The following is a 26,366-nucleotide window of genomic DNA, read 5'->3' on the forward strand; positions in this document are numbered from 1 at the left end:
AAGGTACCTGCACCCGGCCGGTCTCCACCTCGCGTAGGACACAGAGTCCATACCTGGGGTGAAATCAGGGTTATCCATTAAAGGGATTAGTGGGGACGGGAAGGTGGTAAGCCCATGCTTGATATTCGTATGATCCCAAACCTCCATGGGGAGCCTGGTGATATGTGAGGCATACTAATTTGGGGGTCTATGCTGCCTATGAAGGAAGGGGATTTCCTGCAATGGGCGACCAACAACCGCCTGGTCCTGGAAAAGCCAGTGTTTGCTGGACTCCCATCTGCTCCATTCCACAAGAAGGCGCAACTGGGCTGTCTGAAAATAGAGCAACAGGTCCGGGAAGCCAAGTCACCCAGCTTCAGGGGATAGGGTAGTCAACCGCAGCTTTAGGCCCGGCTTTCTGCCGTTCCAAATAAACTGAGCTAACTCCGACTGTGTCTGTTTTATCCAGCCAACTGGGGGGCGCAACGGAATAGTGCGGATCAGATCGAGGATCTGAGGCAGGATCGTCATCTTAACTGCCGCCACTGTACCCAACCAGGACAAAGTATAGTGCTTCCATCATCCCAATTCTCGCCTAATTTTCTCCCGCAGCAAGGAGTGATTAATGCTAACCCTGGCCGGAAGCGAGCAGGCCAACTGGATCCCGAGGTAAGGAATCACATCTGTCGCCCATTGGAAGGGAAACGATCCCTGCAAGAAATCTCTAGTCGATTTCTCTAAGGACAGATCAGGTGCCATGGACTTGCTTATATTCACCTTAAAGCCGGCCGCTTGAGCAAAAGAATGCAGATCCTCGAGGCATGCAGGTAGTGATTCTCGTGGCTGGGACAATGTAAGCAGGACGTCGTCCGCATAAAGGCTAATGCTATGAATATAGCCTCTGAACTTAATCCCCCGCTCCCTCTGGTTAAGCCTCAGCCTTTGCTTCAACGGCTCCATGTAAAGGAGTTCAAGTTCAAGTTCAGGCATTTGTATAGCGCACTACTCACCCAGAGGGTCTCAAGGCGTTAGGGGAAGGGGTATATTATTTGTCGAATAGCCAGGTTTTCAGTTCTTTTCTGAAGGAGATGTGGTTCTGAGTAAGGCGGAGGTGGGTGGGGAGTGAGTTCCAGGTCTTGGCAGCCAGGAAGGAGAAGGATCTGCCACCCATGGTGGATTTCCAGATGCGCGGGACTGCGGCGAGGGCTTGATTGGACGATCTTAGTTGGCGGGTGGGTTTGTAGAAGGACAGTCGAGTGTTGAGGCATTCGGGTCCTAGATTATAGAGGGCCTTGTGTGTGTGGGTGAGAAGGCGGAAAGTAATTCTTTTGTTGACGGGAAGCCAGTGGAGGTCTTTTAGATGTCCGGTGATGTGATCTTAGCGTGGGATGTCTAATATGAGTCTCGCTGATGCGTTTTGGATGCGCTGGAGTTTTTTCTGTAATTTTGTTGTGATTCCGGCGTAAAGTGTGTTGCCATAATCCAGCCGACTCGTGACCAGTGCGTGGGTGACAGTTTTTCTTGTCTCGAGGGGGATCCAGCGGAAGATCTTTTTGAGAATGCGAAGTACGTTGAAGCAGGAGGACGAGACGGTGTTGACTTGTCTTGACATCGAGAGAGAGGAGTCTAGGATGAAGCCAAGGTTGCGTGCATGGTCTGTGGGTGTGGGTGCTGTGCCCAGAGCGGAAGGCCACAAGAGTCGTCCCAGGCTGAGGGGGAAGATCCTAGGATGAGCACCTCTGTTTTGTCTGAGTTGAGTTTTAGGCGGCTCTGTTTCATCCATTCGGCGACTTCTTTCATGCCTTTGTGATGATTAGTTTTGGCGGTGTTGGGGTCTTTGGTGAGGGAAAGGATTAGCTGGGTGTCGTTGGCGTAAGAGATGATGTTGAGGTTGTGTTGACGTGCGATGGAGGCGAGAGGACTCATGTAGACGTTGAAGAGGGTGGGACTGAGTGAGGATCCTTTAGATACGCCGCAGATGACTTTGGTGGTCTCTGAGTAGAATGGGGGAAGTCGGACTCTTTGAGTTCTCCCAGCGAGAAATGAGATGATCCAGTCCAAGGATTTTCCTTGTATGCCGATGTTACTGAGGCGATGTATAAGGGTGCTGTGGCAGACTGTGTCGAACGCAGCGGAGAGGTCGAGTAGGATGAGGGCCACTGTTTCTCCGTTGTCCAGGAGTGCTCGGATGTCGTCGGTCGCTGCAATAGGGGCGGTTTCGGTGCTGTGTTTGGCTCGGAACTCGGATTGAGATGGATCAAGGGAGTTGTTGGAATCAAGGAAGGCGGCGAGCTGGCTGTTGACGGCTTTCTCGATGACTTTGGCCGGGAAAGGGAGGGGAGGGATATGGGTCAGTAGTTTTTCAGTTCTGAGGGGTCTGCTGTGGGTTTCTTTAGGAGGGCGCTGAGTTCGGCGGGTTTCCAGCTTTCTGGAAAGGTGGCAGAGTTGAGAGAGCAGTTGATGACATCGCGGAGTTGGGGTGCGATGATGGAGTCAGCTTTGTTGAAGATGTGGTGGGGACAGGGGTCAGAGGGCGAGCCAGAGTGGATTGAGTTCATGAGGCGAATGGTGTCATCAGTGGAGATTGGATTCCAGGCGCTGAGGTTGTTAGTTGGAGGAGTAGGATCTGAAGGGGGTGGGGCGGGTTGATCGCTGGGAGAATTCTCGAAGCTGTGTGGATGTCGGCAATTTTGTTGTAGAAGAAGGAGGATAGCGCATCACAGAGGTCTTGGGAGGGAGTGATGTCGTTGGATGCTGCGGTGGGGTTGGTGAATTCTTTGACGATATTGAAGAGTTCCTTGCTGTTGTGAGTGTTGTTATCGAGACGCTCCTTGAATGCTGATTTCTTGGCGGATCGAATCATTTGGTGGTGTTTGCGGGTGGCTGTCTTGAGGGAGGCCATGTTGTCTGAGGTTGGGTTTTTTCTCCAATTCTTCTCCATGGTGCAGCATAGCTTCTTGGATTTTTTAAGTTCATCATTGAACCAGGGAGCCTTTTTGCTGGCTGATTTCATCTGGTGCTTTTTCGGGGGTGCTAACTCGTCCGCACTGTGGGTAATCCATTGCCTGAGGTTGGTGGCCGCTTGGTCTGGGTCCATTGAGAGGGTGGGAGGGTTTTGTTCGAGTGATGTGAGGAGTTGGTCGGTGGTGATTTTGTTCCAGTTTCTCCGAGGAATAGGTTGTGGAGGGTTGTGGGTCAGGGTGGTTTTGTAGCTGAAGTGAACACAGCTGTGATCCGTCCAGTGGAGAGCTGTAGTGCGATCGAAGGAGATGTGCTTGCTGGATGTGAAGATAGGGTCGAGCGTGTGTCCGGCTGAGTGAGTGGGGTGTCAACAAGTTGTTTGAGTCCGAGATTGGCCAGGTTGTCCAGAAGGGTGGTGGTGTTGTGTTTGTTTTCAAGGTGGTAGTTGAGGTCTCCTAGAAGAATGTAGTTCTCGGAGGCGAGGGCGTGTGGGCTGATGAAGTCCGTGATGTCACCGCTGAATTGAGAAAAAAGCAAAAAGCAGAGGCGACAGAGGGCACCCCTGTCTCGTGCCCCGTTCGATAGCCAACTGAGAGGAAGTGCAACCGTTAACTCGAACCGCTGCTGTTGGAAATTTATAGCAATTCAAAACATAAGTACGGAACTTTTCCCCCAACCCCGCCTTCTCCTGGACTCTTTCCAATTAGGGCCAGTGGACCAGATCAAACGCCTTCTTTCATTCAGGCTAACCCCTCCTGAGGCGAAAAGCCGGGAGCCGCCTTGTTCATTTTTAAAAATTGTAAATTGTGTTCACTTGTGTGTTTTTTAAAACTCACTCACCACTCGCTACTTGATCAGCCAGCACCCCGCACAGCTGAATGGAAGCTGTCGCGGAGAGGGTTGACACAAACTCTAGGCGCCATTCTCCGGACGAGGAGACACGCCCACTCGACAGGCCACGCCCCCTTGTTTGCTCCCTCCCCGTCACCCTCATAACCATGCTCACTCGTAGGACGCGCAGCGAACGAGCGCAGCGGGCGCGCCGATTGCGCGCCGAAGGCGTGCTTAAGGCAAGCTTGCCATTTCCCCTGGCCCCACCAGAGACGACAGACAGGTATACAGCCCGAGCCTCCTATATCAGCTACGGCCACCGATCTCTCCCAAGTGTGGTACCCCGTTACACCCCCTGGAGATTCCTCGACACTGCAAGTACTGCAAATCAGACCTATTCAGAACAACCACCAAACCCAGAGTCGAGGTAAAGAACTACTCCATGCTCCTTCTTAACTGCAGGTCCTTAGTAAAACATTGCCTAGAAATTTCCTTACTACTGGAGGAATATTCCCCAGATGCAATCTTTCTGACCGAGACATGGCTGAACCAAGACTCTCAGCCAGACCTGGCACAAGCCATCATCCCGGGATATCAGATAGCGCGGGCTGACCGACCACTGGGCAGAGGTGGCGGCCTCGGGATTATCTACAAAGAAAGCTATACCTGCCGCCATTTAACGGAAGACATTGAGGACTGTGAAAACCTCTTTTTCTCCATTGAGTTCTCTCCCAATGCCTGCTTCACCGGTATTCTTATATACCGCACTCCCGGTCCCATAGGACAATTCAATACCTCCCTACTCTCGGTGACCTCCCAGTCGGTTGTCTCTCCCTCCAACTTCACCCTACTTAGAGATTTCAACATCCATTTTGACAACCTGCTAGACCCCTCGGCACAAGAGACACAGTCAAGCCTGGCCGCAATTCAACTTGAGCAATTGGTTCCCTCTGCTACACATGAAAAGGGGCATCTGTTGACTTGATCTTCAGTAACTCCGACCAGCTCAAAGTGGGCAACATTACCAGACTTCCTTGGACAGACCATTTCTTGATAGCCTTTAACTGGAACACGAGCAAATCACCCCCTTAATCATTTACTACAAGAAAAACCCGCAATTGGTCAAAACTCCCCATTGACAATTGGATGCAAGCTCTTAGCACCACTAGACCCTCTCTCTCCCAAGACCCAACCTCTAACAATACAAAATATGATGCATGGATAACCACCTCTCTTGACTCGGTCCTTCCAGAACACTCATCAAACTCCAAGAGACATAGCCAAACAGCTCCTTGGTATACAGAAGATCTCAGAAACCACAAACGTCTCTGCAAAAGACAGGAGAGAAAGTGGCGCACATCATATAATCCCGAAGAAAAAGCCACCTATAGGGAAATGATCAGGAACTATAAGCTGGCCATAAAAACCTCGCAAGCTGCCTACTACAACCTTAAAATAACTACGGCGAAATCTAAACCCAAAGAAATCTACCGTATAGTTAACTCCCTGATCAAACCTCCGCCACCTGTCACAGATAATAACAACTCACCGTCCAAGTGCAACGATCTGGTGGAATTTTTCTTTCAAAAAGTTAATAAAATGTATCTTTCCTTTCCCAACCCGCCCACCGACTCGCCTGCCCAAAGCCCGTACTCAGCCTCAAACCCGACCAAGTGGCTGGAGTCCTTTCCCCTGATAGCATTGGAAACCTTAGAGAAATTGGCACAACAAATAAAAACCGGCTCCCCATGTGACCCTGCTCCTCCAGGCTCATTGGGCCTGGCCAGCAAAACTATTTTTCCCACTCTCTTGGATCTACTGAACTCCTCCATAGTAAGCAGGACAGTTCCCACGACATGGAAGCACGCTATGGTGCGAGCTCTACTGAAAAAACCTTCCCTTGACCCGGCCAACCCCAGTAATTATCGCCCGATCTCGCTACTCCCATGGGCGTCGAAAATCTTGGAGAAACACGTCAATACCATCCTGACAACGTTCTTCGAGGAAAACCACCTCCTCGACTCCTCCCAAACGGGCTTTCGCACCAAACATGGGACAGAGACCGCCCTACTGGCTGTAACTGAGGAGGCAAGACGGATCCTGGATCGAGGAGGGTCAGTGGTAGTGATCCTCCTCGATCTAAGTGCCGCATTTGACACGGTACACCACAAAATCCTGCTGACCCGCCTTGCCGACTTAGGAGTGACCGGAGATGCCCTGACATGGTTCGAATCTTTCTTATCAGACAGAACCTTTCAGGTCTTCGACGGCACATCCCGCTCATCCAGTCGTCCTCTGGGATGCGGAGTCCCGCAGGGCTCCTCTTTAAGCCCTACGCTCTTTAATGCATACATGAGGCCACTGGCTGGGATTGTTTGTCCGCATGGTGTCAATATCATCTCCTATGCGGACGACACCCAGCTGGTGGTTTCCCTTGCACAGAAGAGCGGCCTCCAGTCACCACCAGACCTAACTGCCTGCCTGGAGGACGTAAAGAGCTGGATGATGAGCTCATGCCTAAAGCTCAATGACGACAAAACTGAGCTCATGCTCCTGGGCCCGGCCTCCCCTGCCACCATAGAGCTGATCTGGCCATCAAGCATGGGAGTGGCCCCACCCCCCAGAGACAACATCAAAAGCCTAGGCGTTTGGCTCGACAAATCTCTGAGCCTTAATACACAGGCCACCAAGGTATCAGCCACTTGTTTTGGCCTCCTTAGGGTGATCAAAAAAGTCCTTCCCCTCCTCCGTTTCGGGGCCAAACAAATAATCATACAGGGCCTCATCCAATCTCGTCTGGATTTTAACAACGCCCTCTACCTGGGAGCACCAGACTACACCCTACAAAAGCTTGAACGCACCCAGAACTGCGCTGCCAGGGCGCTGCTGGGAATCCCTCGGAGGACCTCAATAAAAACCGGCCTAAAGACCTTACATTGGTTACCTGTTAGGGACAGAGTAAAATTTAAAGCGCTCTGCATTGCCCACCAGACATTCTGGGAAACGGGCCCGGACATCAACCGCTCCCTGATTTCTCCCTACAGGCCCAACAAGACTCTCCGCTCCTCAACGGCATTTCTAGCCAAGATTCCCAGAATCTGTAGAGCCAGAGCAGGAGGACGCTCCTTTTCGTACAATGTCTCCAAACTCTGGAACACCCTCCCTCTGCAGCTGAGAAACAACCCCAACCTGACCAGCTTCCGCAAACAGCTAAAAACTCTCCTGTTTAATGCCTAAACAAAGTAACCTTATGAGGGCTTTCTCTGTTTCTAGCGCCTGGACGCCTCAGGGCAGCTGCAGCGCTCTACAAATCACATTTTCATTTCATTTCATTTCATTTCATTTCTCAGCGTCAATGGCGAGCATCATTAATTCCCCCTCTGTACGTGTTTCTGTTTCCACCAGATGCAAAGCCCTCTGGGTATTGTCCGAAGTTTGGCTCTCCGGAATGAAGCCCATCTGGTCCGGATCTATTAAGTCGCCCATATAAGGCGCAAGGCGGGCAGCTAAAATACCCGTGTTATTTTAAGATCAACTTTAAGGAGGGAAATCTGATGACACGCCCCACATTGTGAACGATCTTTCCCAGGCTTCGGAATTACCACGATGGTAGCCTCCAAGAGGTCATTGGAGATCATCCCTGGTTCCAAAAAGGAATTAAAGAGGTTCGTGAGAAGGGGGGCCACTTGTGCACAAAACGTCTTATAAAAGCTTGTGGGGAAGCCATCCGGCCCTGGCGTTTTCGCCAACTTCTAATGAGAGATGGCAGCAATGACCTCTTCCAGTCGAACATCGCGGTCCAGGTGATCTGCCTGGTCCCTTTTAAGAGCTGGAACGGAAACAGAATCTAAAAAAGCCTCTCCGGCTGAGGCTCCCAGTGGGTTCCCAGCATATAGATCAGCATAAAATTCGCTAAAGGCACAGGCAATATCGGCGTCGTTCGTGACGCACCTGCCGTCAGGCCGGAGAATCTCCTGTACATTCTGGCTTTGCCTAACTTCACGTAGCTTGTGAGCAAGAAGACGCCTGCACCGGTCCCCACCCGTGTAGTATGCATGTTTCAATCTTAGGGCTGCAAATTCTGAGTGAGTCCTCTCGCTTTTAATGTGCGCCCTCAGCATTAACAGCCGCCGAGACCGCTATTCACTCGCCTCTGACTACAGCTTTCAGTGCCGCCCACTGCGTCGCAAGCACGGTATCCGCATTGCTATTATGCAGAAGGTAATTCCCAAACTCGTTGGATCCGCGCAACCACATCCTTACGATGCAGTAGTTGTCCCGGAGGCGCCAGCAATGCGACGAATGTGCCGCAGGGGGAAGGGCGAGGGTAACTGTCACCGGCGCGTGGTCCGATAGTGATGCGGTCCCAATTTCTACTGCGGTCGCGAGCGCCTGTACAGAGGCCGAAGCTAGGAGATAATCTAATCTGGTGTATGTCTTGTGTTCATTAGAGTAGAAGGAATATTCCTGACTATGAGAGTGAAAACAGCGCCACAAGTCCACCAAGCCCAACTCACCCAGACGGGACAACCCCTGTGAGAGTACCTGATTGGGAGGTGCAGGACATGACCTATCCAGTGTTTTATCAAAGACTAAGTTAAGATCCACCCCCCTCCCCCCTCCTCCCCATGACGGTCGGTCAGCAGTATTGGAGAGTTCAGTGATGGCTAAATGAAAGAATCTCTCCGGACCCTCATTGGGAGCTTAGACGGACCCAATCATGAACGTAGAGGCACCCAAGGAAACAAGAATTGGCATAGCCAATAGGTCTCGCTTTTAGGATCATATATCAAGTATTTAGCAGCACACTATCCTTGGTGCAACAACATTAACTTTTGCATGGTTAAACACTTATAAGGTCCCAAAGGCGAGACTTATTGGCTATGCCATTGCTTGTTTTAAATGTTGCCAGACTGAGTCATTTATAAGCTCAAATGCTGTTCCAGTCACATTGCATGCAGTTTCTCCTTACCGATTTCATTTTTACCATTACATCTTGTTTCCTGCCCGCCCTGTGCCACTCCGTACTCCTTCACCCCAACCCCACCACCCCTCCGAGATTGCTGCTTGTATTTTAAGTGATTTGTCCAAAATCAAAGGACACTGCTTTCATTTGCACCATTGCCTTGTGTTTCCTGCTCGAGGCAGCCTGCTCGCCCTGTGCCGTCTCTGCCTACCCCTTCACCCCTCCACCCTTTTGAAATCGCTGCTTGTATTTTAAGTGATTTGCCCAAAATAGCAAGACACAGCTAGCTCATCAAAGACCCGCCACCCCGAACTCTCCGGGGCTGCACAATATGCTGCATTACTAAATCCTTATAAGGTCCCTAAGGCGAGACCTATTGCATTGAAAATGCTTTTTTTACCTGCGTCAACTTTTGTGGTGCGGTGTTTACTAATAATGTTCAAATTAGCCGGGACACTCGCAATCAAGGCCGCTGGCAGCAGGCAGGCTGTGCACTCAGCACGCCAGCTTTTATGTTTTACTTTGATTGTCTCAAAATTGGAGGGAATGGGCAACCTGCCCCCTGGCTGCGGGCACGCCCGGCAGCGCTTCACGCCTCATTCGTAATCTACTGTATAAATAACTTGGACTCTTTTGAGGCGGCTCAGCAGCAACCGCCAGGCCTGACCTTTCTGCTCATTCCAATACGGACACTATTTATAGGCATGCTTGCTGGGTGACAAACTTGAGGCATTCCTCTCCACTTACCACTACCACAGACCCCACAACACCCAGAAGCCGCCACAAAGCAGGCAAAACCACACCTCAGTTGCCCACGGTAACACCTCAGACCCAGGAGCGTGTAAATATCTCGTCCGTTGAAGCCCCTCTCCTCCCCGTCTTCCCCGTGGTAATCTAAGTCAAGACTGACACAGCAGCAGCTGTCGGTGAAATAGCGAACATACCAACATTCCGTATCGGACGGCAATGCCACCAACACGCACACGTACACGAAGCATGCAGGCCCAACAAAGAGTTTTTTTTTTCTTTATCCGTGCACCGCACTCTCCGAACACGCGATTCACATGAAGTTAGGGGTCAACGGGGTTCAGGTTTGAAGGAACGAGAAGCGGGCAGGAAGCGTCCTACCTGGAGATCGCGCATGTCTTCAAGGGGGAGCCCCGCTCTGGCCCCTGTGGCTCGACAGGGGCTACCCACTGCTCTGCGGAAAACGCAGGGGTGAGCCGTGAGCATGCACGAGCAGAACATTTGAGAGAAGGAAAGGGGTTAGACAGTTGACCCTCACTGCAAGAAAAACCCCCTGCTAGCAAGAAGTGGTGCCGGGCGACGACTGCAACCACCAAAGGAATTAAATGGATTTTGTAGGAGGACGACGCACTAGGAGACAGGGAAAAAAGGAAGAAATATCTTTGGCTAGAAAAATAGGACGGCTTTTTAAAGTCATGCTAAGGTAACCTTCTTAAAACTGAGCTGTAAAGACTTTCTGAACAAGCATTGGCTGCGCGGCAGTAAAGCTGCGCGGCCGTATAAGCCCTCATTTACGTACACTGCTATGCCTCCTTCCACCAAGGAGAACGAGGCAACAATGACGAAAAACACACGCACACCAAAAAAGGGGGCGGGAACAGGATACTGAATCCCGCCCCTCTAGGACTCCCTGACCTGCCTCATGGTTGCCAAGGCAATATTTCTAAAAATATTGTCGTGCTACCGTAAGGCAGGTCATGGAGTCCTCGAGAGGCGGGATCCAGAGCAGACAAATCTGCTGAATATGAGCTTTTTCCAATGCATGCCTCCGTTTCCAGAGGCCTGCCAATGGAAAAAAGGGGCGTGGCTTCACTCCATACTGAAATCCCCTGCTCACAATATCTTTTTGCCTGCAGATAAGCATGCCCTGCAATGCAGGCTTTGACCTAAAAAGGATAGGTCAACAACCGTCCCTTAATCTCCGCCCCTTTGTGCAGCACCCTAGCCTTAAAGCTCTGGGCCACCAGAATTGCAACCCCCGCAGTCTTCGTAGCATTAGAAGGGAAGAACTCTGATGGGAATTTCCTGGACCGGAGAGGATGACGGTCCCTCTGTAGCAAGTGCGTCTCCTACAAGAGACAGATGTCCGCTCGGGAATGCTCCAGGAGTGAGAGGACCGCCCTACGCTTCACTGGATTATTTAACCCCCTTTCATTCAGTGTAAGGATTTTAAGCTCTGTAGCTGGCATTCAACCGATCAAAAACAGGAAAGGCGAAAGGGATCCACCCGTAGAGGGATTGATCAGGCCATGAACCCCTCGCTGCCATAGTTGACACACACTAGAGCTCTTGTCACAACCACAGACACCCGGTGGACTTGGAACACCCCGACCCTCCCCCAAACTTCCACTCCAGAAAATAAGAAACCCCCTCCCACAAGGAAGTAAAACAAGCAGTTTCAATGTCCATCATCCCAAGATGATTGGAAAAAGAATAAGTAGGGGTAATCCAACTAACTCCAAACAGACCCGCTCCCGCCCACGACCCAGGAAAACATAGCAGGTAAACAGTCGTCCCTGATAGAACATGAAAATCAGCCGGTTGGAGAGGAATTCCTGTCCGATTCGACCGCGACCCGCTGACCCTCCACAATCTCCGCCACAGGCGGTTTCTTTACTTGTCGCCGTCTTTGCAGCTGCTGCCACTGGGGCCTTGAAGCATCCTCAGCCGCGATTTGGTGCGACCCCTCCTCCTCCTCGACAGGCGGATCGATGCCCAGCAGACAGCAGGCTTCCGACACTGATCGCTGTTGATAAAGTTTATTATCCATATTATCCAGTTTAAACACCAGGCGGAAAGGGTGGCCCCAGCTATAAGGAATGCCACGCTGTTAGATGTGGGTCGTGACCCGTTTGAAAGTTCTGCGTTTCTGCAACATAAGAGCAGACAAGTCTTGGAACAGGACAGGCAACTGGCCCTGGAAGGACAATGGGTGCATCTGCCTGGCTTTCTGGAGGATCTCTTCTTTAGTGCGAAAGTCTTGCACACAGACTAATATGTCTGGCGGTGGTGCCGGAAGGGCCCACAGCGGCCCCACCCTATGAGCTCTGTCAAGGCGAAGTTCCGACTCCAGCGGCCGACTCCAGCGGCGTCCCAAAATGTGATTGAAAAGCTGTCTTGTGAAACGGAACAGGTTCTTCGTCTCGTCTGACAGCTGCATATTCCGAACCCTGATATTGTGCCGTCTGGAACAGTTCTCTAAATCCTCAAGATTAGTCTGAAGATCCACCTGTTGGTCGTGGACCTGGATAAGTTTCTGTTGCAAAAACGCTATTTCCGTGTCCTTTCCGTCAGTCTTGCGCTCAAGTTCGGCCACCCGCTCGCCAATTCCATCTACGTCCCTGCGGACCTCCCTGATTTCCCCTACGAACTCCTCCTTCAGAGTGTGGATATCCTCTAGCAAAGATGTGAACAGCGAATTGATGGGTTCAGATCCCACCTCCTGCGCCGCAGGGGCCAGCGTCGTTGTGGAGGCCATGGCGCTGGATTGCTGGCTCGCCTGGACCTTGGCGAATAGGTCCTTCACCACTTTGTCACTACGGCCTCTGGCGGTGGACATCGCCCACTCCCGGGACCACCTCCGCTCCCAAGTTAGGGGCACCTCCAGTCCGCTCTGCCTCCACAAACGCAAAGAAACCTCCTGATCGCCGGAGGGCCAAGACCAAGCTGCCTAATCGTCGCCGACCCGTGGAAGGGATCGACTCCTGCAACTGAAGTTGAAGTGTGAAATCGCCCTCTCAGGTCATGGTGAAGGCCAGTATATACACTCCGTGGCAGGTTATCTCGACACCAGCGTGCCGCAGAGCTCACACGCCCCGCCTCCTCTGAAGGCCACCCCACAGAGGTCCACTCACAGGCCAATCTTAGCCGCGACGGACGTTGCTGCCACACTCTATCCCCAGTGGGTCCTCCCGCAGCGGACCACAAGCCGGCTGGATCTCCCCATGCAGTATTTAGGTCCGAACACCCTCGAAGGCCGAGCCGGTCCGCCCCAGCCAAGGAGCACAGTACTGCCCCACCCAGATCTATAGCCTCACTTCGGGTTCGCAGGGGCCGTCCATGTAATCACCCTGCTCAGGCCAAAGCGGGTCGGGGTAGGCGTCCAATCTTTCCCCAACCGACTCCGGCTCCACGCCTCCAGATGCGGAGGTCCCTCGCTCACCCGCTGCTTCTGAGTCAGCGGGCCACCGTCAGTACTCCCGCCGAGCCAGCTCACCGCCTTCAACTCCCCAGGGGGGCCTGTATTGCTGCTGCAGTCGCGTTCACTAAGGCCTGTAGGCTGGGCCACTCTGCGAACCAATGTCGCGGCCCTTCGCTGCCCTTCACATCCGCTCAGGTATTGCTCCTCCCTTGCTGTTCCTGCAACTCTAGCCACAGCCTCTCCCCTGTCTGCTTGGGAAAGGCCGCAGTCCCGACTTCCAAGCACTCACGGCAGCAGGACGGGCAGTCACACGCACCAGGCACGTCACTCTGCTCCGCGGCATCGCTCTTCACTCCGATATCTCAGGCCCCCACCTCCGTCACCTCGCTCGCGGGCAGGGCAATCGGGCAAGGCAGTCCACCTCCCGCTGCTACGAGGCCAGCCACTGGTCCCGGGGGTTCCGACACGCTCCTCAGGATCCACCTCTGGGCCAAGAGGACGCCCTCTTCACAAGATGGTGTTCCAACCAGTCGCACCAGCTCCACCACAGGCCACCGACAACGAGGGCCGCCAGACACCAGCTTTCTGAGCCCTCCCCACAGGCGCCTGCTCTCTGGCTCCTCCACCGCCGTTCTCCGGGCTGTTCAGGCCACCGCTCCAATACTCGGGAGCGCCGCAATCGGTCACAGCGCCCCCACCTCTCTCCACTGGCGGAACCGCTGCTCCAGCCCTCCGCAGGCCGCCGGTCCCAAACTGCACCACCAATGCTTGCTCCGGTCCGGAAAGCGGCCCACAGGGACCCCGGGCAGATCCGCCACCCGTGCACGGGCCAACTGGTGCTAAAACTACCCAAAGGGCGGTGCTGGAAAAGGCTGTCGGCGGGAGCTCCAGAGTCGTCCGTCCGCTCACGCCGCCATCTTGGCCACGCCCCCACAATATTCTCTAACATAAAATTGTTTTGGGGGACTTTTTTCTTTTTTTATAGTTTAGTAAACTTTTTTGTTTTTTTCTATCCATTATCATGCAGAGATCTCCAGCCCAATTGCGGTATCTCCCACATTTAATACTAAAACGTATTATTACATTTGTGGAAACTCCACAGTCGAGGCCGATAACTCCGCACATATAAGTATGGAGACGTGGAGGCATAAACTTTGAAGTAGGCCTGTGAATAGCATAGTGTAATACTTTTTTAGTACTATAAAATGCAGTTTATGAAAATCCCTCTAAGTGTCAGGGTCCCCTCATGTTGAAAATACGGTTGAGCTAGAATGTCGTTTTGTGTTGGGTAGAATTTAAACAAACCAAAATGCATATCTCAGGTACTTCTAAATCATCTGTTGCTTTCCTCCGCCTTTATTCAGTGTAAGGTGTGTTATTTCCTCAGCACATGCTTGCCCAAGAGTGTCTTGATCTATTTTTTCTTTTTTTGCTATGCTTTTAGACTCTAGCACTGTTTAAACAATATACAGTTGATTTAATTAGGCTGGTTCTAGTTTGACACCTGCTAAAAGTACAATTGTACATGTTATTTAAATGATAGTTTTACAAAAACAGAACTGTGATACATTTTATTCATTTCTACAGTTAGAAAAGAAAGCAAATATTAAAAGGATCATTCATGTGTGTGGATTGCCGAAGAGTCGCTACTCTGGTAATGATGTACATCAAATTTGTGCCCAATTTGGCAAAGTAACCGACATGCTGATTTTGTACCGTGCAAATGAGGTAAGTTGTTTTATTCAAAAATATATATTGATGCATTTTGCCCTTGACATTTTTTGAGCTAGATACTGTTTTGTTTTCATGTTTTGTCTAGTCCTATGTAAAGCCATGAGGGAAAATAAAGTACATGACCGGTTTTCCCAATTAAACATTCAAGGAAACATCTGATTACATAATATAGCATGCTTTGCTCTCTTCTGCCATCTACTGTTGCGTTTACTGGGCATCTCCAAGGTGAAAGCCAGGCATCCCGCCGCGGGGGGCCATAGTGGAGATTAAGCAAGCTATTGCCCAGAGTTGCAGAGTGTGAACCTGTGATTCGAGTAGGCACCGAAGCTAGAATTACTGAGTCCGTGGACATTTTGGTCTCAAGACCCTGCCGCGTCGGGAATTGAACCCTGGTCCCGGGTCTGATCTCAGCATCCGGGTCTGCCTCTTCTAACCAGTGAGCCACACTTCTCCAGAGTGAGGGCGATAGACGGATAGATAGAGTGAGGGCGATAGATTGATGGATAGATAGAGTGAGGGCGATAGATAGATAAATGGATAGAGAGAGTGAGGGCTCTAGATAGATGGATAGATAGAGTGAGTGCGATAGATAGATGGATAGATAGAGTGAGGGCGATAGATAGATGGATAGATAGAGTGAGGGCGATAGATGGATAGATAGAGTGAGGGCGATAGGGAGATGGATAGAGTGAGGGCGATAGAGAGATAGTGATGGCGATAGAGAGATGGATAGATAGAGTGAGGGCGATAGATAGATGGATAGAGTGAGGGCGATAGATATAGATAGATAGATAGATCGAGTGTGGAGGGGCTCGGACTTCACAACATACCATAACAAGGCAGAGGTGGAGAAGAGTACTAGGCGGAGAGGGAGAAGGGTGCAAGGGGGAGGGGGAGATGGGTGCAAGGGGGAGGGGGAGAAGGGTGCATGGCAGAGGGAAGAAGGGTGCAAGGCAGAGGGAAGAAGGGTACAAGGCAGAGGGAAGAAGGGTGCAAGGGAGAGATGAGAAGGCTGCAAGTGGAGGGTGAGAAGGGTGCAAGGGGAGGGTGAGAAGGGTGCACGGCAGAGGGGAGAAGGGTACAAGGGGGAGCGGGAAAATGGGAATGATGTACTAGGAGGCAAATATTTGGTTCAGTATTTAAAGATGTTGCTTAACGGCTAGAGCAGCTGACTTACAAGCTGGGGAACCAGGTTTGAGTCTGGTGGGAGGCTCAAGCACCCTGTGATTTTGGGCAAATCCTTTAACCTCCCCGCTAATATAAAACTGCAACAACAACAAATGTCCACTCTTAACATGTGTTTGGGTGAGACACTGCTCTACCGAGATCCTAACATAAGAGAGCGCTGTCACTGCGAGGCTGCGTCTTCACTGTGCCTTACAGCATGGGTCTGTGTCACATGTCAAGATAAATGCCATCAGCCATGACTTGGTTCTTCAGGGTCCACAGTATCATGTATACCGGGACATGCTCCTGGCTGCTGCCTTCTGTACCTGTTTTTCCAAGTAGGTGAGATACGCAGTGGCGTTATCGGAGCCCGCGCTGCGACACTAGGGGCACAGCGGCACTGCCCGGCCGACTGCAGATAGCAGCGTGCCTGGCACATCAGCCCACGGTTTCAAGTCACTGTTTGCAGAGGCTCGGATTAGTTTTGATTAGCTAAAACATCCATCAAAAAGACAAATATACGTTTTCCTGAGATGACTCCTTGTAGAGAGTGAGGCGGCGAGAGAGAGAGAAATTATGGAGAATAAAGCATAAGAAATTGAAGACGTGCAATTGGAGGAAAAGCTAGAGGTTGTTACGAAAAACAGGTAGGACGATGCAGGAATGGAGGAAGGATTTTAGGAAAAGGAAACCACGGAAATGAGAACATATAGTTGTGGCCAAGGATGGGATTGTTTTCCTACAGAAAAAGGTGCAAGGGAAGAGGCAGGAATGTGAGAGTAAAAGCAGGGGAAAAGGGGTGAGAGAACAGAGGCAGCAGTAAAATGGGTTACAGCAAAAAACAAGTAAACCCAGCAGTAACCGCAAAGAATCAAGACCTCTGAGAAAAGGTGAAAAACATGCTCCTTACATGGCTATTAAATTATATTGTTGCCACGCAGGCTAATAAATAAATAACATTTTAGGCCGTAACACCTCAGACATTCTGGGTTTTCACCACTGTGGTTTCCTCTTATATTAATGACTTATCCCTTTCCGAATAAATACTTAGAGCTGTATATTAACTGTTCTCACACCATGATGGATAGAGGTTAGAGGATATCGGGTATGCTGCAGAGAGGCGGTCCCCAACTGCTAATCATGTCAAAAGCATCATTTAAGTTTTGAGTGCAGCGAATCAGAAGTACGACTGGAATTGCAAGCTTTCTACCTTTTAAAGCACCATAAAAGACAGTATGAAGAAGGAGGTGGTTGTTTATTGGCAGAGGAAGAATACCATGCACTAAGGTTGTCATGGTGATGTGCCCTTGACTGGTAGAGAGTTAGGGAAATTGCTCTGAGGAAAAGTCATGTATATTAGCCAGATTGAGCCATGAAGAAAAAGTGTGGTACCAGTTGATGTTCTCTGCTTGGACAGATTGATTGATTGAGTGAGGATTTTTAATGCGCAACTTTGCCCGAAGGCGTCAAGGCGCAGATGATGGAAAATAGCCAGATACATATATATAGAAGTATAAAGTATAGAAGTCTAGGAGTAGGCTTCAGTGAAGAGCAGAGTTTTAAGGCCCTTTCGGAAGAGGACCAGAGATTCTTGGTCCCTGAGATCCAAGGGGAGCTCGTTCCAAACTCTGGGAGCGAGGGAGGAGAAAGCCTTGCCTCCCCATCTCGCCTTAGCAACTCGAGGGACGGTCAGCAAATTCTGACTTGCCGAGCGCAAAGCCTAGGAACATAGGTTGACACAAGGGTCCTGATGGCCTCAGCACCAGCACCATGAAGAGCCCGATGGGTAATGGACAGGATTTTAAATTTTATCCTGGCATACACAGGGAGCCATTGAAGATTTTTCCTGATCAAGGTTCCTGAAGAGCGTCTGGGGGCATTGACGACAAACCTCGCTGCAGCGTTCTGGACGACTTGCAGGCGATGGATTAGTTTGTTGCTCATGCCAAGGTATAAGGCATTGCAGTAGTCCAGGCGCGAGGATAGTAGGGCAACAGAAACCAGTTTCCGGGCGTCAGGAGAGAGATAGTGGGTACGTTTTCTTACACCCTGAGAACCACGCAACAGGTTGAGACCGTTCTGTTAACTTGCTTATCAAAAGCAAGTGAGGTGTCAAATATGACTCCCAGGTTACGGGCGACTGGAGAGGGCTGGGGGCATGTTCCCAGTGTCTGTGGCCACCAGTCGGCTGACCAAACCTCCTTGTTTCCACCAAAGACAAGGATCTCCGTCTTTTCCCCGTTTAACTTGAGGAAGTTCGAGCCCATCCAGCCTGTCACTGTCTCCATGCAATTTCTAAAATTTAGGGCCGTGGTCTCGACAGATTGCGACAGAGAGACCATGATCTGGGTGTCATCGGCGTACGAGAGCACTTCCAATCCAAAAGTTCTTACAAGCCTAGCAAGTGGGGCCACGTAAACGTTGAAAAGCGTAGGGCTCAGAGAAGAGCCCTGCGGGACCCCACACTGCAGAGGCTTGGCAGTGGAAAGGAAGTCACCCATTTTGACCCTTTGCTCCCGATGGTTGAGGAAGGAAGTGAGGAGGCTCAGAGCCAGCCCTCTACCCCCGTCTCCCTGAGACGGGAGGCCAGGATGGTAGGGGACAGGGTGTCAAATGCGGTTGTAAGGTCGAGCAGGATCAGAAGAGTAGTCTGACCTCTGTCGATCTTAGCACGGATGTTATTGACCACCACTGTGAGGGCTGACTCTGTGCTGTGCGCCTTTCGAAAGCCATGCTGAGAAGGGTCTAGCAGGCAGGTCTTATCAAGAAAGGCGCTAAGATGGGAATTCAGATGAGCCTCCAGCATCTTGGCTGGAGCAGGAAGGAGGGAGATGGGACGAAAGTTCTTCAGAGACCCAGGATCCAAAGAGGCCTTTTTCAGAAGGGGCTTAACGATGGCAGTCTTCCAGGATGCTGGAAATGATCCGCTGGAGATAGCCCTATTCATAACTTCCAACAAAGGGGGAAGCAAGGTCTCCCTGCAGTTTTTTAAGATTTTAAGCGGGCAGGGGTCGAGGGGAGATCCTGAATTAATCAAGTCCAGAAGCTTGTCGAGGGCCTCAATCGTGAGCAGGGGAAAACTGGAGTAGGTTTCATTGGAGAATGGGATATGCTCTAGACTGGGAGAAGGAGCATGGGTAAGATTATGAGTCTGGAGTGCAGTGTAAATGTCCAATATTTTAGTGTGGAAGAAGGTGGAGATCTGATCACAGAGTTCTTGCGAGGGAACTATGGGATCAGGATGTTGGACGAGAGATAGAGTGTCTGCCACCTTAAAAAGATCTCCAGGGTAAGTGAAGGATGAGGTGAGATTGAAGAAGTAAGTTTGCTTTTCGGCTAACACCGCTGCTTTATAGCTCTTAATGAGATTTTTATGCTTGGTCCGTTGATCGGCATCAGGCTGGACTCTCCAGAACCTTTCTTGTCTTCTACACTCCTGTCTCTGCAGTCTAAGGGATTCTGAGTACCAGGGCGCTGACGGGCGTTTCCTGGCACAGTAGTGGGATTTAAGCGGGGCGAGAGTGTCCACAGCCCTAGATATGGTGCTTGTGAACTCGCAGGCAGTGGTATCAATGTCCTGAGAAAGGGGAGTAGACAGCAGCTACCTTACATTTTCTCAGTGCACACACAATCACAGTTGAATACCCTACATATTTACTGGCAAAGGGATGGCTTCCCCATTAGTAAGGTCCTCCTGATTTCTGTCAGAGCGGCAAGTACACCTCTTTATTGCCACCCCAAAAGGAGGAGCTCGCACCAGATCAAATGTTCAGAGGAGCTCCTACAGAAAATCAAGAAGAGACCCCCACCTTGTCACAAGAGGCAAGCCACTTGAAGAGCATAATGAGTGTGTCCATTGTATCCATTCACAAGGGGTGCAGCATTCAATTAAAGAGGTAATCTCATCGGCCAGAACTCTACACAAATTCCAGTAGTGAAACTGAGGCACACCAGGAACAAAGCACACTCAAAAAGCAGGGTGTGAGCTCACTGTACTGACTCACCAAGGGCCTCTGAAGATCATAAAAGCGGTACTGAAGAACGCCAGTTTTAGGCTTCCCCTGTGCTTCAATCCCATGCGTTGGGTTCTGTACTGGTACCACAAGGGGTGCAGCATAACAGGAATAAAGCCCAGTGGCTGATGTACAATAATCTATGTACTAAGACAGAGAAAGCAGCTGCAGGCTAAAAGGAAAGAGTCCTGGATCTGTTGTGCATTGAGCTCCCGCCAGTAAAAGACCTGGGATCTGCAGGGTGGGTGCGATAGGATGGTTCATTACGGGTGTCACAGATTGGAAAAGAAGCTATTGGTCAGGAATGGTATCCACTTGAGGAGGTGTGCATGAAGTTTAGACATTAACTGCCAAAGTAAAGTGCTGGTCAGAAGTAAGATGCTTTATCGAATGATCGAGCGATCCCTAAACCTAACTGCAGAGTCATGGCAGGAACATAAGACGGCTTGCTTGCAGAGCTGTGCATGACCTCCAGAGTACAGTGATTTAGTTATTTTATGGCAAAGCTTGATACAGCTCAAATGTTGCCTAGCAGGCTGTGCAGCAAGCCAACCCTCGGATGCAAAGGCAGAGATGTCTTTAAGCAAAGACTGAGAATTTGGTGCATTAACCAAGCTGTATGTGGGTACTAATCAAATGTGGGCAAGGCCTACAGGTCTTCCGAAAGAAACAAGGACCTGTAAAGCATTCAATACATCAACCAACCGCCCTGTTTGCCAATCAAACCTTGTAAACTACAACCCTGCACTTCAATCCGCAAATTAAGCAGACTCCCAATTAAAAAGTAACTTTCCTGTCCCATTGACACAACTAGTCAACTACCCTTTAAAGGAGACAAAAAAAAACTCGCTCACTGCGACAGCCACATGGCAGAAGACTGTTGCCTCTGGATCGAAAGCCACCACAGGAATGCCGCATAGCTTCGCACACCACAGGAATGCCGCATAGCTTCGCAAACCACAGGAATGCCACATAGCTCCGCACACCATAGGCTGGGCTCGGTGCCATCATCAACGCCAGGATTCCGACGTTCTGTGTTAATGTTGCAACCTGACAGCTGCAATTAAAGTCGGCACAGCCTCCTCACTAAGTGGATAATGACAGGGCAGGTAGGGGCCCCGGCATAACCAAAGAGAGCCGTGGAGGCGGCCTCAATGTCACCATCACTCCCTAAGAGCATTCCTCAAAGGCACCGCCATGTGTGCCGAGCCATTCGAACAGGCACGTGCTCCTGTGTAGTATTTTAAGAATGCTCCCTATTTAGATTTCTTTTTTCACCAAGTCAAAGGACAAGTTTGGTAATAACCTTATTTAGAAGGAAACCCCCTCGGAGGCAGACAGATCACGGCCTGCATTCCTCCAAGGTGTTCATGCCCCGGGGCACCGCAGGCCGACACGCCGAGCAGCAGAAACGTCCGCTCTGTCTGGAGCAAGCCTAAGCAAGGGAGGAGGGAATGTGGAGGAGGGAGAGGTGAAGGAGGGTAAGGAGAGCAGGGAGAGGACTTGGAGGGAATGGTGTGGCACTGCCAAGGAGAAATACCAACAGTAAAGCTGCGCTACGCCGATCTACGTAAAATTCTTGATGGCAGCTTTTATAAAGGTCCCGCGACTGAATAAAGGATTGGCAATGCACCTACATAAAGCCACCACTCAGACGGTTTGATGAAAGAAACCTTGATTTCGGTTGCAGGATTCCGATTAACCACACAACACAGCCAAAGAGATGTAGTCTTGCTTCACAGCCATCTCAGTCAAACAAATTACAATGGATCACAAAAGCATGTGCAGTGGCAAGAGGCATATAATCTGGCTTGAAGCCTCTCCATTAATTTGGGCAGTAAGTTTCTCTTGATGCGTGAGAGGAAATCAACAAACAGATCCGAGGACTCGAGGTAATCGCACCGCCATGTTGGATTGGGGGTTGTTTTCGCTTTATTCGAGTATGTTCTGCTGCCTGTACTCTCTGGAGAAGCGCAGCTATCCCAAACCGGAAGTGGGCGTGGCAGAACGGAAGTGTCGTGGAATAAGCAGCTTCTTGCAGTAAACACGACACGGCGCCAGCCCCTCTCTGTGCCGCTCTGAGTACAGAGGGCGATCTAAAGGGGCATGCAGGTAAGTGACCAGCAGGACTCTGCCCCGGAACACCATGGGTGTCAAGTCCCACAATGGACCTCCGACGGCGGCGGGGAAGAGGGGGTTTAGTTGGTTGGGTGTGTGTGTGTGTGTGTTCGCGTGCGTGTGTGTGTGTGTGTGCAGTGCGCGCGCGCTTGTGTGTGTGTGTGCAGGGGGGGCTGGCTGTGTGTGTGCGCGCGCCGTTACGGCATGCAAGCCAGGCGTAAGCGAAGCGCGTCCACAGACTCAAATCGACGCATCCCCCGAGCTGTCTCCCTTGAGAGGCATCTCAACAACAATAGGTCTCGAGAGCGAGACCTAAAAATATTTTTTCAGAAGGTTGCTTTTGAATATGCTGTACGAAACCTGCATTACACAAAGACACAGACACCACATTATATTTATTATTTCCGACAGGACTTGTTTTCTGAATGTTCAGTTGGAAAATGTGCACCTAAAGTTTTTTCCTAGAGCTAAAAGACGATTGAAGACGACACTGGAGGCAGAGCCAGCAACCAAAGAAGTCCTGGAACGACACGGAACGCACGGAAGCATCTTGGTGTCGTTATTTCTTTGAATATTCTGGGCTGAGTTGTATATGGATGTCTCGCTTTTTTTGGGGAAAACTACCATTTTCCATTCTGTTCCATTTGCAATGCAGCGGTCCCTTAAACATGCTGCACTCATCGTACAATCCCTTCCTACGGTAGGATCAAACCAAGGGTAGTTGTGTGTAGATTGTGTTTCACTGCAGAGAAACCATTCTGTGCCATAGACCAGCAGGCTCTGAGTCCACGCAAAGGAATCCAGAGACCCTGATTCAGGAGAATATGGGAGGGACAGGAGGCTTTCTGCCATTATTGATGCACTGGAGAGCACATCCCCACTTTCTCATTGGAGAGCAGCATTCTCCAATGCATTCTCCAATGAAATCTACAACCCAAGGCAAAGACTGCCTAAGAAAGCCTGGAATCTACTAAAGGCTTTGGGTATCAGTCTTGAGAGCATCAACCTCAAAAAGTAGTCGAGGAGATTGAGTGCAAGCTGGGTTTTGGCTCAAGAGGGCGGTTTTCATTAAAGTCCTGCAGAAGCATGCATCGAGGACCAAGGACTCTCTCTCCCTGACATGAGGACAAGCATGCGGATGCATCAAAAAGAGTCTAGGGGGAACTTCCTTCATTCCACCTTGAAGACAGAGTAGAGTTAGTCTTTGACATCGAAATATAAACAACATTTTTTTTCACAACTGCGTTTATTAAATGTTTAGGCATAGCATATGTACAGTTCTCCACAATCAGGAGGACAATGTCATTGGCAAACATATAGCAGGATGTATACATAGCCTAAACGCTTAAATCGCCCCCCTCCCACACCCCCTTACCCCGCCAACTACCCCAAAACCCCCCGCTGCCCACCCCTTATCCCACCCTAACCCAGCGCACGTGCTCACTTTCAGCTGCAGTATACAGTTAGAGCACAGTAGGCATCAAATACCCTCCTAGGCCCCGAGGTCACCATCGGCAGGCAGTCCATCATCTAAGTCAATTGGGGGCTCCAAGGTCAACCCCCTGTAATCCGCCCACCGCTTCCAGATCTTGTAGTGTTTCCGGGGGCATCCCCTGGCCTCAAGCACTGGCAATTCTAACCCCATGAGAAAGTCCAAGCCCGCTTTCCAGGCGCTAAGTGGGGGAGCACGGTCACTCTTCCATGCCCTTGCCAGATCCCGCTTGGCCACGACTAGGCCCAGCAACAGGAGGTGACGCTTGTAGATGTTTCCACCTACATTCTCCAGGACATGCAGAAGACCCAACCTGGGCGTACTAGGAAGGTCCCACCCCAGTACCTCTGACAAACAATTCCACACCCCATTCCAGAATCGGGTCAGACCCACACAGGACCACACAGTATGTAGCAGCGTGCCTCTCTGTCCCACAGCGCAGGCATTCCGGGGTAGCAATGAGGCCAGCCTTCCACAGTCTCTCCCTGGTGTAATAGGCCCTATGTAGGTATTTGAACTGTATGAACTGGAGTCGCACAGCTATGGCAGCCCCACGGGGGGACTCCAGGGCCTCCCTCCAGTCATCCTCATCCAAAGGGCCAATATCCGTTTCCCAGGAGGCCTTCAACGACAGGAGAGAAGAGGAGCAATGAGTGACAAGCGTTTGGTATATTTTGGAGACTTTCTTATCTCTCAGATCTCCCATGAAGAGCTTAGCTTCCACAGGGCTAAATTCAGGAAGTTGGTCTAGCCCCACCAGACTCGGTGCAAGTGCATGACGGAATTGTAGATATTTAAAGAATTGGGTCTTGGGCATGTTGAATTCGGAGCTGAGGTCTTGAAAGGATTTGAGGGTAGTCCCAGTAAGAACATGACCAAGTGACGAAATCCCAATGTAGTCCCAGCACCCAAACCCCGACAGCGAGGCCAGTGCGGGGAGCTGTCCATTGTTCCATAGTGGGGTTTCCGCTGTCAGCCTACCCCACCAGCCCATGCGGCGCAGCACCTGTCTCCAGATCATGAAGACCACCTGAGTGACCTGCAGCAATTTCTTCCGCCGCCCGACTGAGTACAACAGCGTATGTAGCGTGGCATCACCCATCATGAAGTGTTCCAGTGCGTATGCTGGGTCGTTGTGATCGCCGTACCACCACTCGTTCAGAACCAACAAGTGGGAGGCCTGATAGTAGGACAGAAGGTCCGATGTAGCTAGACCTCCACAGTACGTGGATAAGAAGCAAGTCCGCAGCGCCACCCTAGAAGCACCCCCCGCCCACAGAAAGCAGCACAGTACTGAATTAACTTGACTGAACCACTGTGGGTCGATCCTATGTGGATGGTTCTGCAGTTGGTGCAGGAGCAGTGGGAGGGCGACCATTTTAAATATTGCGGACCTGCCATAGATATTGAGAGGCATGCAAGACCAGGTTTTGATGTCCGATTGGACTCTGTCCCACACCGGCAGCACGTTGCGCTCTCATGCAATTGCGGCAGACTCAGACAGGAAGACTCCTAGGTATTTTAGACCACCGACCGCCACCTGTAGGGCCGATGCCCAGGGGTATGTCTCCGACTCTCCGCCCAGCACCCACAGGGTCGATTTGCGCGGGTTGAGGAAGAGTCCCGACACTTCTCCAAAGATACGCATTATTTCCAATATTCGAGTGCCAGAGCGGTTAAGATCAGTCATAAAGAAGAGGGCATCGTCCGCATATAACGCGATTCTGTCCGAGAGTCACGCCCCCCACACAAAGCCACGAAGCTGTGCATCGATGCGCACCCACGCGGCCAATGGTTCCATGGCCAGTGCAAAGAGGTAAGGGGATAGGGGGCATCCCTGTCGGGTCCCCTTGGCAACTGGGAATTTCTCCGAAATCGCCCCTGAGATACGCACCGAAGCGGTGATGTCCGTGTATAGCAGCCTAACATATGAAACAAACACAGGGCCCAGGTTGAGGCGCGGCAAAAAGGCGAAGAGGTACGTCCAGCTGTCCGAGTCGAACGCCCTGTCAATGTCTGCAAGCAGTAGCGCTGCCCGTTCTCCAGTCGCCCCCATAGCGTCCACCGCCGCCTGTGCACGTCTGATGTTGTGTCGTGTCGCTCTATGCGGCATGAAGCCCACTTGATCCGGGTGAACCGAGTCTGCGACATATGGGAGAAGGCGGTTCGCCAACGCTTTGGCCAATAATTTGGCTTCAAAGTTGAGCAAAGATATGGGGCGATATGACTCATGTCGGTCGGGGGGCTACCCGGCTTCTGAAAAACGACAATTTCAGCCTGACGCCAGTCCGCCGGCAAGCTACCCCGTTCCCGTGCTGCCTCCAACGCCCGCCTATAGTGCGGTCCTAGCTGCAGGTGGAATTTGTTGTAAAATTCACTGGGGAATCCACTCGGTCCGAGCGCCTTACCTGTGTTGAGTTGCCCCAGCGCATCACCCAGTTCCTCCGCCGTCAAGGGGAGGTCTAGGGCTTTCCTGGCATCGTCTGATATCACACCGGGTGGAAGGTCAGCGATGAACTTGTCAATCGCATCCGGTGGGAGACTGTCCCGGGGAGCATATTGCTCCGCATAGTAGCCGGCAAAGCTCGCCGCAAGAGTCGCAGGGTCCGTTATGGCAGTCCCCTCCCCATCGGTGAGGCCCGGTAGAGTGATCGGCTGCAGGGTTTGTTGACACAGCCTATGGAGCATGGTGCAGGGCTTATCGCCCCACTGGTAAACCCTGTTCCGTGTGGCCAGCCACGCTTGTCTAGCCTCATCCATTAAGATTGAGGCATAGGATTGCTGCGCTTGCAGGAGCAGTCGTATTGCGTAAACAACATTTTAAATAACTTAATATTCATAGTGGTTTATAGTTGAAAAGCAGTGATGTCAGACAAAAACAAGCAATGCCATAGCCAATAGGCCTCGCCTCTGGGACCTTATAAGAGTTTTGCCAGA

General features: G+C 51.1%; 1 protein-coding gene across 2 annotated transcripts in view; it reads left to right on the top strand.

The window, feature by feature from the left end:
- Window positions 1-26,366, top strand: part of LOC147726001 (uncharacterized) — a 501,842-nt gene that overhangs the window by 130,871 nt on the left and 344,605 nt on the right. For both annotated transcript variants that reach the window (XM_086960119.1, XM_086960118.1), the window contains exon 3: window positions 14,493-14,633. In XM_086960119.1, coding sequence (XP_086816245.1) covers window positions 14,493-14,633 — 141 coding nt within the window. The remainder of the gene's footprint in view (window positions 1-14,492; window positions 14,634-26,366) is intronic.

This window comes from Lissotriton vulgaris, chromosome 3_1 (genome assembly GCF_964263255.1).
Source record: "Lissotriton vulgaris chromosome 3_1, aLisVul1.2, whole genome shotgun sequence".
Classification (NCBI taxonomy): Eukaryota; Metazoa; Chordata; class Amphibia; order Caudata; family Salamandridae; genus Lissotriton; species Lissotriton vulgaris.